Raw genomic sequence first — 16,277 nt, 5'->3', positions numbered from 1 at the left:
GGGTTGATTTCCTTTAGGATTGACTGGTTTGATATTTTGGCAGTCCAAGGGACTCTCAAGAGTCTTCCCCATCACCACAACTTGAAAGCATCAATTCCTGACATTCGGCCTTCTTTATGGTTCAGCTCTCACATATATCCATGACTCCTGGAAAAACCATATTTTTGGCTAGACAGACCTTTGTTGGCAAAGTGATGTCTCTGCTTTTTAATACACTGTCTAGGTTTGTCATGGTTTTCTTTTTAAGGAGCAAGCATCTTTTAATTTCATGGCTGCAGGCACTGTTCACAATGATTTTGGAGCCCAAGAAAATAAAATCAGTCAGTGTTTCCACTTTCCCCTCTTCTATTTGCTATAAAATGATGGGTCTGGATGCCATGAAGGCAATACTTGGATTTGTAGCTCCAGAGAAAATAGGAACAGTTGTGTGTTCGTGTTCTATATTACCTTTGTGAGCATCAAGATTCTAGCAATAGTAGAGCTAATGAGAACCCACAGTTGTTAAGTTGGTAGTGATTTTGGTCTCTTTTAAATCTTGTGGTATTTCTTACTGATGTTTTGCTATAAACGTATGTTGCATGAAGCTAGCTATTAAGAGTTGTTGTACATTTCAAGTGTCAGACACTAGATGGAGTAGCATAAATGTAGTGCTAGACCTCTAGCCTACCAAATGTCAAAAGTTATGAGCTGTGCCCAAGCACTCTGCAAAAGGGGTATTACTCAACTGCAGAGCTTAGATTAGAGCTTAGGATCTCTAACACAGACTTTTGTTATATCTGCTTCCCTAAACCATCTGTTTGTGATTCCTCTGAAGAGCTTATCAGTGATTGATGCTGTTTGGAGGGGTGTGTGTCACTGAGTACTTACAGTATCTCTGTCCCCAAGGATTATCAAAGAGAAATGAAAAAGTCATTAACAGAACAGAGCACTCCAACTCTCAGATCTCTGAGAGCCTGTCCATAAACCATTGTAGCCCACTCCCTAAATCCATGTTGCTAGCAGACCCTCTAGTCACATGGGAACTCTTTTCTAGTAGGTTAGTCTCTCCTCACAATGAAAAGCATGCACAACAAGAAGCAATTATTCTCTAAAGTTTCCAATGATATGGAAGTAAGAATACAGAACAGTCAGGGCTTTGTTCTTTTAGTCAAAGTCCCAGTCCTTAAAACCTCACTATTCTCAGAAAGACTGTTACTGGGAAGAACTGAAGAGTCCATCATATCCTATAATGAAATAAAGGGGGTATGGTTGGCTTTTGTTCGTATCATTCATTTTATAATCCTGTCTCTAATAGAATTGTGACAGTTTCATCATAAAACATATTTCAGAGAGCCAGTTAAAAAAAAATTAGACCCAAGCTAGAGGAAAGTGAATGGGGAAAGTTAGGGTGCTTAAAATCATAACATGGAAAGGAATAAAAAGATCAGACTTAGGGGTAGCATGATCAATTCTTTTCAGTCACTGAAAGTCTTTAAGTCTCAAAAGAACAGGAAGCAGACTTTGCTGAATGGATTCAAAGGGCAGTACTAAGACAAATGTTTATGTGTGTGCTGAAGTGGAGAAGCTAGAGTTGGGGAACCTACTCTGGGTTATGCTCAAAGAAGAAAATTCACAGCTTATTGGGGATCTATTTTAATTCAAACAAGGAAATACAGTTTATTGTGAGATGATAGTAGGTAAAGAATTGCCTGCAATGCAGGAGACTCAGGAGACGTGGGTTCAATCTCTGGGTCGGGAAGATACCCTGGAGGAGGAAATGTCAACCCACTCCAGTATTCTTGCCTGGGAAATCCCATAGACAGAGGAGTCTAGTGGGTTACATTCCATGGGGTCTCAAAGAGTCAGACACAACTGAGCGACTAAGCACACAGCACACACATGAGCCTCATAGTTAACATAAACATAGTGATCACTTGCTTTTTGGCTTATCTTTACTCTTTCAGATCAAAAGCAAGTTGGAATGACATTAGGAACTGGTTGATAAGTTCCCCACCAATGGGAACCCTGCTGAGGTCTAAAGGCATGTGTGTTTATATAAATATAAGTTTCAAGTTTATATTTTACTTCCAATTTATTTTATTGGAATTTTACTTCCAATACCACAGTAAATTTGCAAAAGGAAAAGATAATTCTGTTCACCTTTAGTTTCAGAAGGTAATATTTGAAGGAAATTAGATCTTCAAAGTAATTTAAAAAGAGCCAAGGAACATAGAAAATATTTGTTTAAAAATAAGAAAAAATTCTACTCATCTCCCAATTAAATCATTTCTTACATTTGAAAAATGAGAAGGCTATCAACAGGAGCTAGACTATGAATTGTAGCCCTCACTAATTTTAGTCTAATTCACTGGTCTTTTCATTTAATTAAATGAAATAGCAAACTTCTAATTATTCCTTCACATGGAGGGGCTGGAGTGGTGGGTGGATACTCTCTTCTTTGTGTGGAATTGAGAACCTTAGACTTCTGGGTGAGTTCTGTGTCCACCTGGCCTTATGGGTGGCTCATGTGGCCTCGCCTCTGGAATAGTATTAAGCTGCAGCAACAGCTAACATATAGTGAGCACTGGATTTGTTCTAAATACTGGTCTCAATACTGTCTCCTTAAATCCTCAGAGCAATTCTGAAATATGTGGTATCATTATCCTAATTTTCCAGATGAAGGAACCGGCATAAAAAAGTTAAGTGACAAAAGGCACACAAAGAGTAAATGACAGAACATAAATTCAGATCCAATAAGTGATGCTTTTAATCACCGTACAATACTTCTGCAAGGTACTTCTGTGTGTTGTCACATATACTGCTACAAAGCACCTAGATTTCCTAGTCAAAAGATGGGATTTAGTAGTTGGGGCTTTGTGGTCCCTGTATGGGACACTGGAGAAATGTCAAATATCCATGTATTTACCTGGTCTTAGAGTAGAGGGCTAGAGATCTAAGGATGGTAACATAAATTCAGAGCCCTCCGTCACTTGTGCTGCCATGATACAAGTGACAATCCCTATCTTCATACCCTACTCCTTGAGAGATTTCTGGCTTCTTTGGTGACAAGAGCATTACTTCTCTTTTTCTTTTAGCATTTTTCTCTTGCTTTGTCTTTCTTTAGTGCTGTTATCTCTTGCTATCTCTTGGTGTCTAACTCTGTTTTAATTTCCTCTTCTCACTCTTGTCATTCATCCTTTATATTCTGCTTTTCCCTCCAATCAGATTCTAATTACCTTCCTCCCTCCCCTCTCTTTTTCTTTCTTCCTTTCTCCCCCCTTCTTTACCTCCTCTTCATTTAGTATCACTTCCCTTAATTCTCTTATCTACCAGATTCTTTCAAAATAGGACAGAAATAGAGAAAGAATGAATTTGTGTCCACTCTACTAGACCAAACTTCCCAAATCTTTCCCTGCTTCCAAGTCAGAGAAAGTTCTGAAGCTTGGCTGAGATCTAATTCATTGGGAAAACAGCCTCTTCTTAGCCATCAATGGGTGGGAGGGAGATTACCAGTAACGGGGGGAATTGATGTTAGGTTGGTGCTCATCAGTTGCCATGGAAAGCAGTAGAGGGGTGCACCCCTCACTGCCACTGTGATAAATCATCATAGTGAAGATAGTTCTGATCATAAGATTAGATCAGTCACTAACTGGGTCCAGAAGTGAGTACATAGGCATTTACTGATCAGCCTCTATGACTAAGAGGGAAGGTCAGTCATGGGATAGTGGGCTGTAGGTGAAGCAGAGACTGGTCCAGCAGGGGGATGTACAGAGAGTAAGAGAGCAGCCATCTTGGGTGGCCTGATCATACTGACCTCCTACCTTCTTTGGGCAGCAGAAAAAACTTATCTTTTGCTACATTTGGACACTTTCAGTCACATGCTTTTTGCACTGTCAGAGTTCCTAGTCAGAGCAGAGAGAAAATTCAAATGTGTTTGGTAACAAACCTCCTGTACCAGAGAAAAGCCAAAAGGAAAAAAGATCTTAAGGCATTCAGAAAGTCAGGCACAGATCCAGAATGTAAGCCTTGCTATCCCAGCCCAAGACTCTTCTTGCTAATTGTCTTCTCCTTTTCCTTTTATAATATGGGTGCCTGTTTTTAATCTGCATAACTATCTTGTGGGCTAAGTTGCTTCAGTTGTGTCCGACTCTTTGTGACCCTATGGACTGTAGCCCACCAGGCTCCTCTGTCCATGGGATTTCCCAGACAAGAATACTGGAATCAGTTGCCATGCCCTACTCCAGGGGATCTCCCCAACCCAGGGATCAAACCGGCATCTTATATCTCCTGCATTGACAGGCAGATTCTTTACCACTGAGCCACCTGGGAAGCACACTTTTACAATTAAATTGGTTTAGAAAGTTGTTCTGTGTCTATGTCCTGCCTGGAATATTGGATTCAACTGTAATTGTGATCTCTCCCATTAATTAATTGTTTTTTCTGTACTTTGGGGTAGGGCAGTGTTTCTGCAACCAGTGAATGTGGCAGTATATCTGAAGGGACAGATCTTTAGGGGGTATGTTCTGAATTCTGAAGTATTGTCTCTTGTCCTTGAAGCACAGAAATAGCGGGAAGACTGTACTCTAGATGAAAGGACAAATACTTAAAATACAACTCTAGTTTGAGACGTTATTTGCTGAATAAGCTTGGACGTTTATTGTGTGTTTTGGTGAACTGACTATATCTTTGATGATTATTAAATGATACTCATAGTCTCTCTTGAAAGTAGAATGTTTGTGGATGTGTGCAGTGGCCTTGAGTATACTATGTGCCTATATAGGTGAACAATGTATTAAGCCTAAGGGATGGCTCTGGAAAATGGGAAGTCAACAAGGTATAAAGTACATCTGGCCTAGGACCCAGGGCTGGATGGATATAGTAAACATCCTATAAATGGAGTCGCTTTGTCCATTACCTTTCCATGAGGTAGAAGAAATAGTGTAATATACAGCACAGGGACTATAACCAATATTTTATAATAACTTTAAATGAAGTATGATCTATAAAATATTGAATTGCAATAGTGTACCCCTAAGATGAATATAATATTTTAAATCAACTGTAGTTCAATTAAAAAAGGAAATATAAATTTTAAAATTAAGAAAATAGTGCCATTGACTGCAGTAACCAACCTGATTATCAAGTCCTATGTGGGCTTTACGTGTATTAGCTGTACTACTGATATGTGCTGCTGGGGTCAGGTATGCTGGGCTGGAGGAAACTTCAGGTGACTCAAACAGTAAAGAACCTGCCTGCAATGTGGGAGACCTGAGTTCAATCCCTCAATTGGGAAGATCCCCTGGAAAAGGAAATGGCAACCCACTGCAGTATCCTTGCCTGGAGAATCACATGTACAGAGGAGCTTGGCGGGCTACAGTCCATGGGGTTTCAAAGAGTTGAACACGACTGAGTGACTAACACTTTCACTTTCATGCTGGACTGGAGTGAGCCTTGCTTGAGTTAACTGTAATGATGAGGTGTTTGGTAGGGCCTCATTGACTTTGCAAAGCTGAAGAAGGTTACCCTGTGCTCTATTTGAGGTATGTTGGAGTGGGTTGGCTGCAATGGGGTAAATGGGGCTGACAGAAAGAGGAAAAGGGTAACTTAACAGTGCAGTCATTTCACTTCTCTGAGTATCATTTTCTAACTTGGCAAATATATATGTGATAAGATTCATCCATTAATACCAAAAATGTTCAGTGAGCACTTTCTGAGTTACAGGCTCCTTTTCTATGTACTGAGTACACAGAGGTAACAAAACAGGAACACTGCCCTTCAGGAGCTCTTGGGTTTTGTGGGAAGGCAGACAAGTAAACAGACAGTTACAATGGAAAAATGCAAAGAGAGTGTATCAGGGGCTATCAGTCATCTCCAAATCTCAGTCACTTAACCCCACAGAAGTTTACTTCTCATTGCTGCAAAATCTGTTGTAGATCCAGGCAACTCTCCAGGGCACTTGTCCTCCAAGTTCTGGGTCATCATTCCAGGCCATTTCAGTCTTATAGTAGCTCCATATAAAATATGTTTCCATGATTACCATGGCAGGAAGTGTCTTGCATTGGACATTAATTGTTCCAAAGGAAGGGACACATATTTCTTCTTCCTATAACCAAAACCAGTCACATATCCCCTCCCTACTTTAAGTGGGCTGGGAAGTGGCAGTGCAATCATCCTATGTCCTGAACATTTGTAACCTACCACAGGTAAGAATAACCCCAGTGTGACATCCCAGCATGTGTGAGTGTTGGAGATCTCGAAGGGCTCTGGAATTTGGGAATTCTGTTGTTACTCTCAATGGTATCTAAATGGATGGACTTTTGTTCCTATACTGAGCACATTCTCTGTGAAGAAATAGTACAAATGAGAGTTTTTTGAGGGGTTTTCCTATGATTTTACAAATATCCTTTCTTAGAAGTAGTAAGTTCGCTATATTTTGGAGAACAGCACTGGACTCTTATGTGAGCTAAGGCAACAGGCTTTCCTAACAATCTGCTTTTCTACTTTCTTTCAACCAGATGCAGTGACTGAAGTGAAGACTGACATCTATGTGACCAGTTTTGGCCCTGTGTCAGACACTGACATGGTAAGTATGGTTTCTGCAAAGGTAAAAGTGAAAGATTATGCAACAGGTCAAAGTAGACAAATTGGGTTTTTTCTGTGGCAAGTCCTTGGAGCTATATTCTAAGGAGAATTCTTGTCTCATGAATTCTCTACCCTCACCGTCCTACATTTAACTAAATGCATCTTTTGCCCTGCTCTCCCCGCCTATTCACATATCAAGCATATACCCGCCCCCCTCATCAGGAGTACCATTCCCTTCTTTCTACAATGTGTCATTCAAAATTCAGCTTGGCTCCCTATTCTCAATTAAACTTTCTCTGACCCTCACCCTTTATATTTGGTCCACCACACACAAATTAGCACAGATAGGTCATATGACAAGGTCAGGTGGTGGAGGACTCAGTCTAGCAACTGGTGGTATCATTTAAGAAGTCCACTCCTTGCAAACAAGCATTCATTGGGGAAGTGGACAGACCACAGCTATGCAAACTATTTGGGGGAAGAGTCAAACCTACTTCTAGACACTGGTTCTTCTATAGATGTGAGTAGGTGTAAGGAGGAGGAGAGCTTCAGAGCAGATTCAAGGAATAGGGAAGGGCACAGAAGAACTGGGCTTCCTGGGTGACTCAGTGGTAAAGAATCCGCCTTCCAATGGGAGTTCAGGTTCGATCCCTGGGTCAGGAAAATCCCCTGGAGAAGGAAATGGCAACCCACTCCAGTCTTCTTGCCTGGAGAATCCCATGGACAGAGGAGCCTGGTGGACTGAAGTCCTTGGGGTTGCAAAGAGTCGGACACGACTAAGCGACTAAATGACTATAGCAGAACTAGCAAGGGGATGATTCATGAGCCATCTACGAGGACTTCCCCTGCTCCTACCTTTCTCCCTTGCTGCCAAAGTAAAGAATGCAGTGGAGAGTTCAGACATGAGACCCTGTCATAATGGAGGACCTGATAAATACCTACTTCAGATTCCAAATATTAGATTTTTGAAAGATTATCATGATGCGAAACAAAGAAGCTATTATCTGCTCAGAATGTCTGAAGTTATTAGATGTTCCATAAAGTTTTGTTGAATGAGTGACTTTGGGTTGAAAATTAAAGTTTTAAAATCAGAAAAAATATGTTCAAAAATATGAAATGTCCTTGCTCACTATATAGATATTTTTCTGTATCTTCAGTGGGACTACTACTTAGCAAGGTCAAAGCTTATTTAGATCTTTTGGGTAAACACAAACAGTTGTGTAGTGTCATGATAGTTTTTCCTACAGGTAGTGCGGAGCCATTATTTTAGAATGATTCATCTGGCAGTCTGTACAGGATGAACTACAAGGGGGAAAAGACTGGGGGCTGAGAAGTGGTTTAGGCATGTCTTTACCTGGGTCTTCCTTCAATCAGGCAAGTTGTAGGAGTCAACTGGAGAAACAAGCTAGTTCTCAGAAGAGTAAGTCATAAGTGCTTGTGAGGCCAGCCAGGAGGATAACCAAATTCTCCAGGTAGGTGCAGCTCTCTTTTTTATTGCTGGGAATTAGTGATTGGTTAATATTTTCATAAGAAAGCAACTGTAGCAACTGTTTGAACACACACACACATACTCACTTTCCCTTATGAATCTATATCCATAAATACATTGAGGCAAAATAAGAAAGTATATGCAGAATAAAAAAAAATAGCTTACACACCACCCCAGGCACTCAACAGACAGACACATACAAACAGATACCCCAATTCTGAGATACTATGGAAATATTCCCATAACCCCTGCCCAAACCAGCTTGTCTCCTGCTCTTTTCCCACCCAACCAGGCACACGTGGGTGTGCATAGGCTCTGGAGACACTTCAAACAATCCAGATGTTTTATCTTCTGAAGTTTCATCTTCTACTTGTCTGTCCCCCACACTGACCCATGATTAAGCAGAAATAACAGAATGGTCCTTTCCTCATAGAGCAACCTTTGGTCAAATACATTTCAGGTTATTTTTAGCTGAATTTCCATCCTATCATAACGCAGAATGGCTATGATCAGTCTGTCTGGGAAACAAATTTTTTGTGTTTTAAAAATTTTCTTCTTCCTGTACTACTTAATAGACTGTGGCAATTGTGGCAGGATCAGGGATGACTTCGGATGAAACATCAGATAGTCGTGTGACTTTAGCAATTAATTGAATCAAGAAAGCAAGCTCCCCTGAGCCCACAGACTACTTGGAAAAGTAAATGAAAATTAGGGCTAGCTAGCTGGGTTCTTCGAAGAAGGCAATGGCAAGCCACTCCAGTACTCTTGCCTAGAAAATCCCATGGACGGAGGAGCCTGGTAGGCTGCATTCCATGGGGTCGCTACGAGTCAGACATGACTGAGCTACTTCACTTTCACTTTTCACTTTCACACATTGGAGAAGGAAATGGCAACCCACTCCAGTGTTCTTGCCTGGAGAATCCCAGGGACGGGGAAGCCTGGTGGGCTGCCATCTATGGGGTCACACAGAGTCCGACACGACTGAAGTGACTTAGCAGCAGCAGCAGCAGCTGGGTTCTTGACTTTCTTCCACTCAAACAGGGAGCTTTGGTGCCTAATAATTGTCTGAGGAAATAGAGACAGTCTTTTGTTCACAAAGGGGTAAAGTTGTGGTGGCAGTTTGAGCGCTGAACCACCACCAGCCATAACCCTTTGTAGCCATTGTGCTCCTTGGTCAAACACTGCCCCCCACAGACATTGATCCTGAGTTTGACAGCTCAATGAAGAGTCATGTCTGTTTTGTCGATCTCAGTAACACCAGTGCCTAACTTGGTGTTTGTCAGTTGGCAGACTCTCAACTAATTGTTAAATTTAAGAATGAATGAGATGGAACAAATTAAATTTGAGGGGAAGATAATGACTGTGTTCCTCCACTTGGATGACAGTTCTTCAAAGGCAGAACACATGTCAAATACATTTATTTTTTATTTTTTTATTATATTTTTTTTTGAAGTAAAGACTTCCCCAGAATTTTATTTTTAAATAGAGGAAAACAAACCTAACCCCAACATAGAAATACTATTAAAAGACAATCATTTATGTTTATATCTAATTTCTTTTTTTCTCAAATTGTGATTTTAAAAAACTTTTTATTTTTTAATGGGTTATAGCTAGATTAACAATGTTGTGATGGTTTTAGGTGAATAGCAAAGGGAGTCATCCATACATATACATGTATCCATTCTCCCCCAAACTCTCCTCCCATCCAGGCTGCCACATAACACCTAGCGGAGTTCCCTGTACTATTCATTAGGTTATCCATTTTAAATATAGAAGTGTGTACATGTCCATCCAAAATGCCCTACCTATCCCTTCTCCCCATCCTTCTCCCAACAACCGTAAGTTTGTTTTCTAAGTGTGTGGGATCTTCCTGGATGAGGGATCAAACCCATGTCTCCTGCTTGGTAGGCAGATTCTTTATCAGTGAGCCAGCAGGGAAGAGAAAAAAATTATCTTTTTATTTACTCTTTTTTCCACAAAGGAAGGAACTAAAGCGTATTATTTTGCCTGCTAAGAAACAGCTAATAAGAGGCAGCAGGGCTTCTTGCTAGTCTTCCTAAAGATTTTTTTTTTTAATGTTGGTATAATATTTGTCTAGAAGGTGATCTTTATCTTCCTTTTTAAAATTTTTTTTAATTTGTTTATTTTAATTCGAGGTTAATTACTTTATTGTATTGGTTTTGCCATACATTGACATGAATCTGCCCCAGGTGTACATGTGTTCCCCATCCTGAACCCCCCTCCCACCTCCCTCCCCATCCCATCCCTCAGGGTCGTCCCAGTGCAATGGCCCTGAGTGCCCCGTCTCATGCATCAAACTTGGACTGGCGATCTATTTCACATATGATAATATACATGTTTCAATGCTATTCTCTCAAATCATCCCACCCTCGCCTTCTCCCACAGAGTCCAAAGACTGTTCTATACATCTGTGTCTCTTTTGCTGTCTTGCATATAGGGTCATTGTTCCGTTCCGTTCCGTCACTCAGTCGTGTCCGACTCTTTGTGACCCCGTGGACTGTAGCCTACCAGGCTTCTCCGTCCATGGGATTCTCCAGGCAAGAATACTGGAGTGGGTCATTGTTACCATCTTTCTAAATTCCGTCTATGAGCGTTAGTATACTACATTGGTGTTTTTCTTTCTGACTTACTTCACTCTGTGTAATAGGCTCCAGTTTCATCCACCTCCTTAGAACTGATTCAAATGTATTCCTTTTAATGGCTGAGTAATATTCCATTGTGTATATGTACCACAACTTTCTTATCCATTCATCTACAGATGGACATGTAGGTTGCTTCCATGTCCTCGCTATTATAAACAGTGCTGTGATGAACATTGGAGTACATGTGTCTCTTTCACTTCTGGTTTCCTTGGTGTGTATGCCCAGCAGTGGGATTGTTGGGTCATAGGGCAGTTCTATTTCCAGTTTTCTAAGGAATCTCCACACTGTTCTCCCTAGTGGCTCTACTATTTTGCATTCTCACCAACACTGTAAGAGGGTTCCCTTTTCTCCACACCCTCTCCAGCATTTATTGTTTGTAGACTTTTGGATAGCAGCCATTCTGACTGGCATAAGATGCTACCTCACTGGGTTTTGATCTGCGTTTCTCTGATAATAAGTGATGTTGAGCATCTTTTCATGTGTTTGTTAGTCATCTGTATGTCTTCTTTGGAGAAATGCCTGTTTAGTTCTTTGGCCCATTTTTTGAGTGGGTCGTTTATTTTTCTGGAATTGAGCTTCAGGAGCTGCTTGCATATCAAATACATTTCTATCTCTTGCACCTATCACAGAACCTGACACAAGTCCTCTGTGTTTGCTGAGATGATATGAAATATTAGTAGCAGGGCCTGCAGATAAAGAATGAAAGCAGCTTTTTTTTTTTCATGAGATGCTATTGAGTAGCAAGACTAGTAAGTCAATGATTAATGAATGACTCTAACCTTTGGGCACAAGTTTTGATGACTTCGCCATCTGTGAAAATAAGGAGCTATGATGAAAGAAAATTGTACAGAGATATAAATTGAAGAGTAGTAGATGTTTCTAATGGGAAAGTCTGGGAAAGAAAGAAATAATGCAGAGTACAAGACAGAAGTTAGCAGCTGGTTACAATGTGAACTTTACAAACATTATGAATAAAATCGTGTGTTAACCATTTGTAGCAAATGGAGCTGGATGATCACACAATACATAGTTTTTCAGCAGTAATATTAATCCGGTGTTGATGGTCTCCCAGAAAAGAAACAGAACAAAGAATATGATGTCAATTTGAATGAACTGAAGCCATGTGGCTATCTATGATTTTCTATTTTTAGGATATTTTAGACCATTTTCTCAATCAATGTATGGAAAGATAGTGGAAGTGGCAATTACAGGGAGGGTTAATGAAAAATGCAGTTTCATTTCCACTTGTCTCGAAAATTGAATCTGTCTATTCCTTACTAGTGAGCAGTGGTTCCTGACCAATGGTAGTTTTCCTGGTCTCTCAAGATCCTCTGAATTAGAATGAAGAAAAAGTGGGATGCTGGCTTAACAACTGTAGCGTATTCATATGGTCAGTGATTAGAAAGGAAAGTAGAAAGTTAACAGCTAACTTTTAAAATTTATTTATTTTAATCGAAAGATAATTGCTTTATAGTATTGTGTTGGTTTCTGTCATACATCAACATGAATCAGCGATAGGTAGACATATGTCCCCTCCCTCTTCGACCTCCCTCCCACCATCCACCCCATTCCAACAGCTAATATTTTTAAAGAGAGTAGCTATTCAATGTTCTCAACACACACATATGCATGCACATACATAAACAGTGACAACGTGTAGTGATAGGTGTGTTCATTGGATTGTGGTAAGCATTTTACAAGTATATATTAAATCATCATGTCATGGACCTTTAAAAATCACGTCGTATAACCAAAATATGCAATTTTTATTTGTCAGTCATGCCTTAATAATCTGGGAGAAACTTCCTAGGCTATATAGTGGACAGTCATGTAATGATGAAAGTAGACAATACAGTAACAGAACTAACCATCTAGCTTAGCCAAAATAAACTAATTTATTTAAAAATGGAGGCATGGGAAATGGGGACCCATAAGATATATTATAAACTTAATTATTTTTAACAGATTCAGGTGACATACATTTTAGTTGGACTTCTGCTTATGAAAGTCATGGAGAGTTATCAAAGTATCTAAAGACTGCACAGGAAAAAATGGTGTTAAAAGAAAGTCCACATAGGGACTTTTTTCCTGTGGTAGTGGGCTTGAAATTATTGGACCTGTTTCTCCCCTAACACTGGAATAAAGTGGCTGTGTCCACTTCAAGTCCTCCCTTACTGGTGTCCTCATGCATAGAGTGAAGGGGAGCATTTTGAAAGCCTCTTAAGCTGTCAGTTTCCTCTTATTCTACAGTATACCATATTCCCAGATGCAGCATAGAAAGGAATTCATGTCTGTAGTGCTTTGCCTAGGAGTCCATGATCATGAATCTCCTGGACTACTTTTTTGTAGACAGGCAGAACACATAAACAATACTAGTAAGACTATTTCAAAGGCTAAATACAACTGAAAGAGGCATGTGGATTATGGTTTTCCAAAATAGAGAATAGAGAGGAGGCAAAGAGCAAAGGGAGGACTGGATGGTCCCGAGACCCTGCTAAAGCTGATCCAGCCAGACACACCCTTTCTGGAAGCCTGCACTGATACACAACACAGTGTTAGAGAGTTGAAGATATTCAAGCTTCAACACCAAGCCAGAAATTCTTCCCCTTGATTTTGTGTCATCACTGAGCAGTGTAGGAAATATATTAAGTACCTTTCCCAGGAGGCAGACTTAGGCTTATTATCTGGAAGATTTGATTTAAATGCCTCACAAAACAACAGAATTCATTTGTCAATTTGGAGGCAATCATCCTTGGAGAGTATACAAAGGCTCAATTTGCAAGGAGGGAATTGATTGCATTTCTAGAAGGTCAGGTCAAAATTGAATTGCTTTTAGCCAAAGGTCATGCGATACTTATAGAACAAATAATTACTATGTGATTTACCCCAATAGTTTTGACTGTGTAGAGAATAACACATAAAAAACCTGGGTAACCATCACCCAGCTTTTTTAAGCCTGGCGTGCTGCAGTTCATGGGGTCGCAAAGAGTCGGACACAACTGAGTAACAACAACTTTTTTAAATCTTGAAATTTTTCCTGTATTTCTTTTCATATTAGAAATATAATCTTCAAAGATATAGATAAAACCCCTGTGTATCCTCTTGATCCTATTTCTTTCCTTCCCTTCCTCCTCAGAGATAATAATAACCATGAATTTGCTTTTTTTTGCCATTCCAATGCATGCTCTAGACCTATAACTGAGGATGTATTTGTTGTTCAGTCACTAAATTGTGTCCAACTCTTTGCAACCCCATGGACTACAGCACACCAGGCTCCTCTGTCCTCCTCTATCTCCTGGAGTCTGCTTAAATTTCTGTCCATTGAGTTAAGGATGCTATCTAACCATCTCATCTTCTGCCACCCTCTTCTCTTTCCCAGCATCAGGGTCTTTTCCAAAGAGTTGGCTCTTTGCATCAGGTGGCCAAAGTATTGGAGCTTTAGCATTAGTTCTTCCAATGAATATTCAGGGTTGATTTACTTTAGGATTGACTGGTTTGATCTCCTTGCTGTCTATGGGACTCTCAAGAGTCTTCTCCAGCACCACAGTTTGAAAGCACCAATTCTTCAGTGCTTAGCCTTCTTTATGGTCCAACTCTGTATATGTCACATGAAATAGCAATATCATAATAAATAAAATAATAGTGGTTTTCATGTTTTCAAACTATAATAATTAAAATGTGTCATAGCTTATCATTTTACAACATATCTTTTACTGTACTGAAAGTTATTCTTTTTTGATGCTCTTGAACTAGTTCATTTAACTGCTATAGACTTTTAAAGCATATGAATATTTATTCCTATTAATACATTCACTTCTCATGTCAATGTGCATTTAGACTGTTTCCAGCTTTTTCCTATTAAAAACAATGGTTTTTTGCTATTAAAAACAAATATTCTTGTACACATCTTTTTGTGAACACGTTTGAGTTTCTGTAGGGTGTGTACCTACAGATAACATTTCTGATTTGCAGGGTTTGCAAACATTTCACTTTTTTCAGATAGGGCCAAATAACTCTCGTGATGGGGTTGTACCAATTTCTTATCCTACTAGAAGTGTGTGAGCTCCATTTCTCTGCACTTTTGGTAATGATTCACATTGTTGCACTTTGTTTTTGCCATTCTGATGTATATGAAATGACATCTAATTGATATTATTTGCATTTTTCTGATGAACTTTGAGGTTAAGCATCTTTTTATGTGTTTAGTAGCCAATGTATACTACTAAAGACAAGATGCTTGTTACCACCTGATTTAGCAAAAGTAGAAACTCCATGTAGATCCTGTTTTCTCATGCTGCATCTTCTGAATTGAAGTTTCTTGTGGCATTTGTGTGCTTGGTGATAACTAGGTCATTTAGTCTGATTCTAACTACAAGAAAAACTGGGAATTTTGAGTTTTGGCTCAATTTAGGAAGGCAGAAGTTATAATATGGGAATTTCTATAAGATATCCTAGAAAGGCCAAACAGATGCTATGGGCAATAATGAATATGACAGATATGCACTCTGTTCTAGTTCTAATTTTCTAAAAAGTATGTGTTTAATTGAACATTTTTCAACTTCTCTTTTGTCCCCTATTAGGATGATTGTGTGATTTTTTTTCTTTTAATCTGTTAACATGTCTAATTAAATTAACAGGTTTTTCTACTTATTAGGGCATCTTTACATTCTCTGGAAGAATAAAACTTGATAATGATATTTAAAATATTTTATTTATTTATTTGACTCTGCTGGGTCTTTGTTGGGACGGAGGTCAGAGAGGGAGGGGATATATATATATATATATATGTGTGTGTGTGTGTGTGTGTATATATATATATGTAGCTGATTTACTTTGTTGTACAGCAGAAACTAATACAACAGCAGAAAAATTCATGCAATATAAGTTAAATGTCATTTCATATGAAGTGTTGAATACAGTTGTAAGTATTTTCACTGTTGTTCAGTTCTAAGTATTTTCTAATATCATTTATGATTTCTTCTTTGTTTCTTGGAAAGTTTTTAGTGTGTTTTCTAATTTTCAAATGTACAACTTTGTTATTAATTTCTAATTTAATGCCTCATATTAAAAGAAGATGGTCTATAAGATATGAAATCTTTTTTGTTTCTTTGATTTGCTTTATGACTTAGCATATGATCATCTATTTTTGGTGAAAAAGATATGTTACTAGTTGTTAAGTAGATAATTCTATGTGTATTCCTTAGTTCATAGTTGTCAAAAGGATTCTTTATATACTTTCATCATACAAATTATTGGCCTGATTGGTCTTCCATTTATTGAAAATCTGTGGGTTTGTCATTTTCTCCTTGTAATTCAGTATTTGCCTTACATATTTTGAGTCCATGTTACCCATACATAAAATTTGTTTTTTACCTGATACACATTTTTAGTGTAATAGTTTGTCCTGAAGAAAAGTGTTTATCTTATAGTCCATGCTATTTGTATTTTATGGTTCTATGACTTTATCTTGATCAAAATTAGCCCATATATGTTTCCATCACTTCGTTTTCAACCTGTTTTTATGCACCCTTAAGTTGTAACTTTTGTATGTATAATATACAATA

The 16,277-nt window shown here is 38.9% G+C and overlaps 1 protein-coding gene across 1 annotated transcript in view; it reads left to right on the top strand.

Annotated features, from left to right (window-relative positions):
• GABRA3 (gamma-aminobutyric acid type A receptor subunit alpha3) overlaps nt 1-16,277 on the top strand; it is a 175,859-nt gene that overhangs the window by 51,082 nt on the left and 108,500 nt on the right. Inside the window, exon 3 of the mRNA XM_055438471.2 lies at nt 6,495-6,562. Coding sequence (XP_055294446.1) covers nt 6,495-6,562 — 68 coding nt within the window. The remainder of the gene's footprint in view (nt 1-6,494; nt 6,563-16,277) is intronic.

The sequence above is a fragment of the Moschus berezovskii genome, chromosome X (assembly GCF_049115385.1).
Source record: "Moschus berezovskii isolate FMDL1 chromosome X, NW_MosBer_1.0, whole genome shotgun sequence".
In the NCBI taxonomy this organism is placed as follows: domain Eukaryota; kingdom Metazoa; phylum Chordata; class Mammalia; order Artiodactyla; family Moschidae; genus Moschus; species Moschus berezovskii.
The sequence above is the reverse complement of the archived record's forward strand: the minus strand, read 5'-3'. Positions and strand labels throughout refer to the sequence as shown.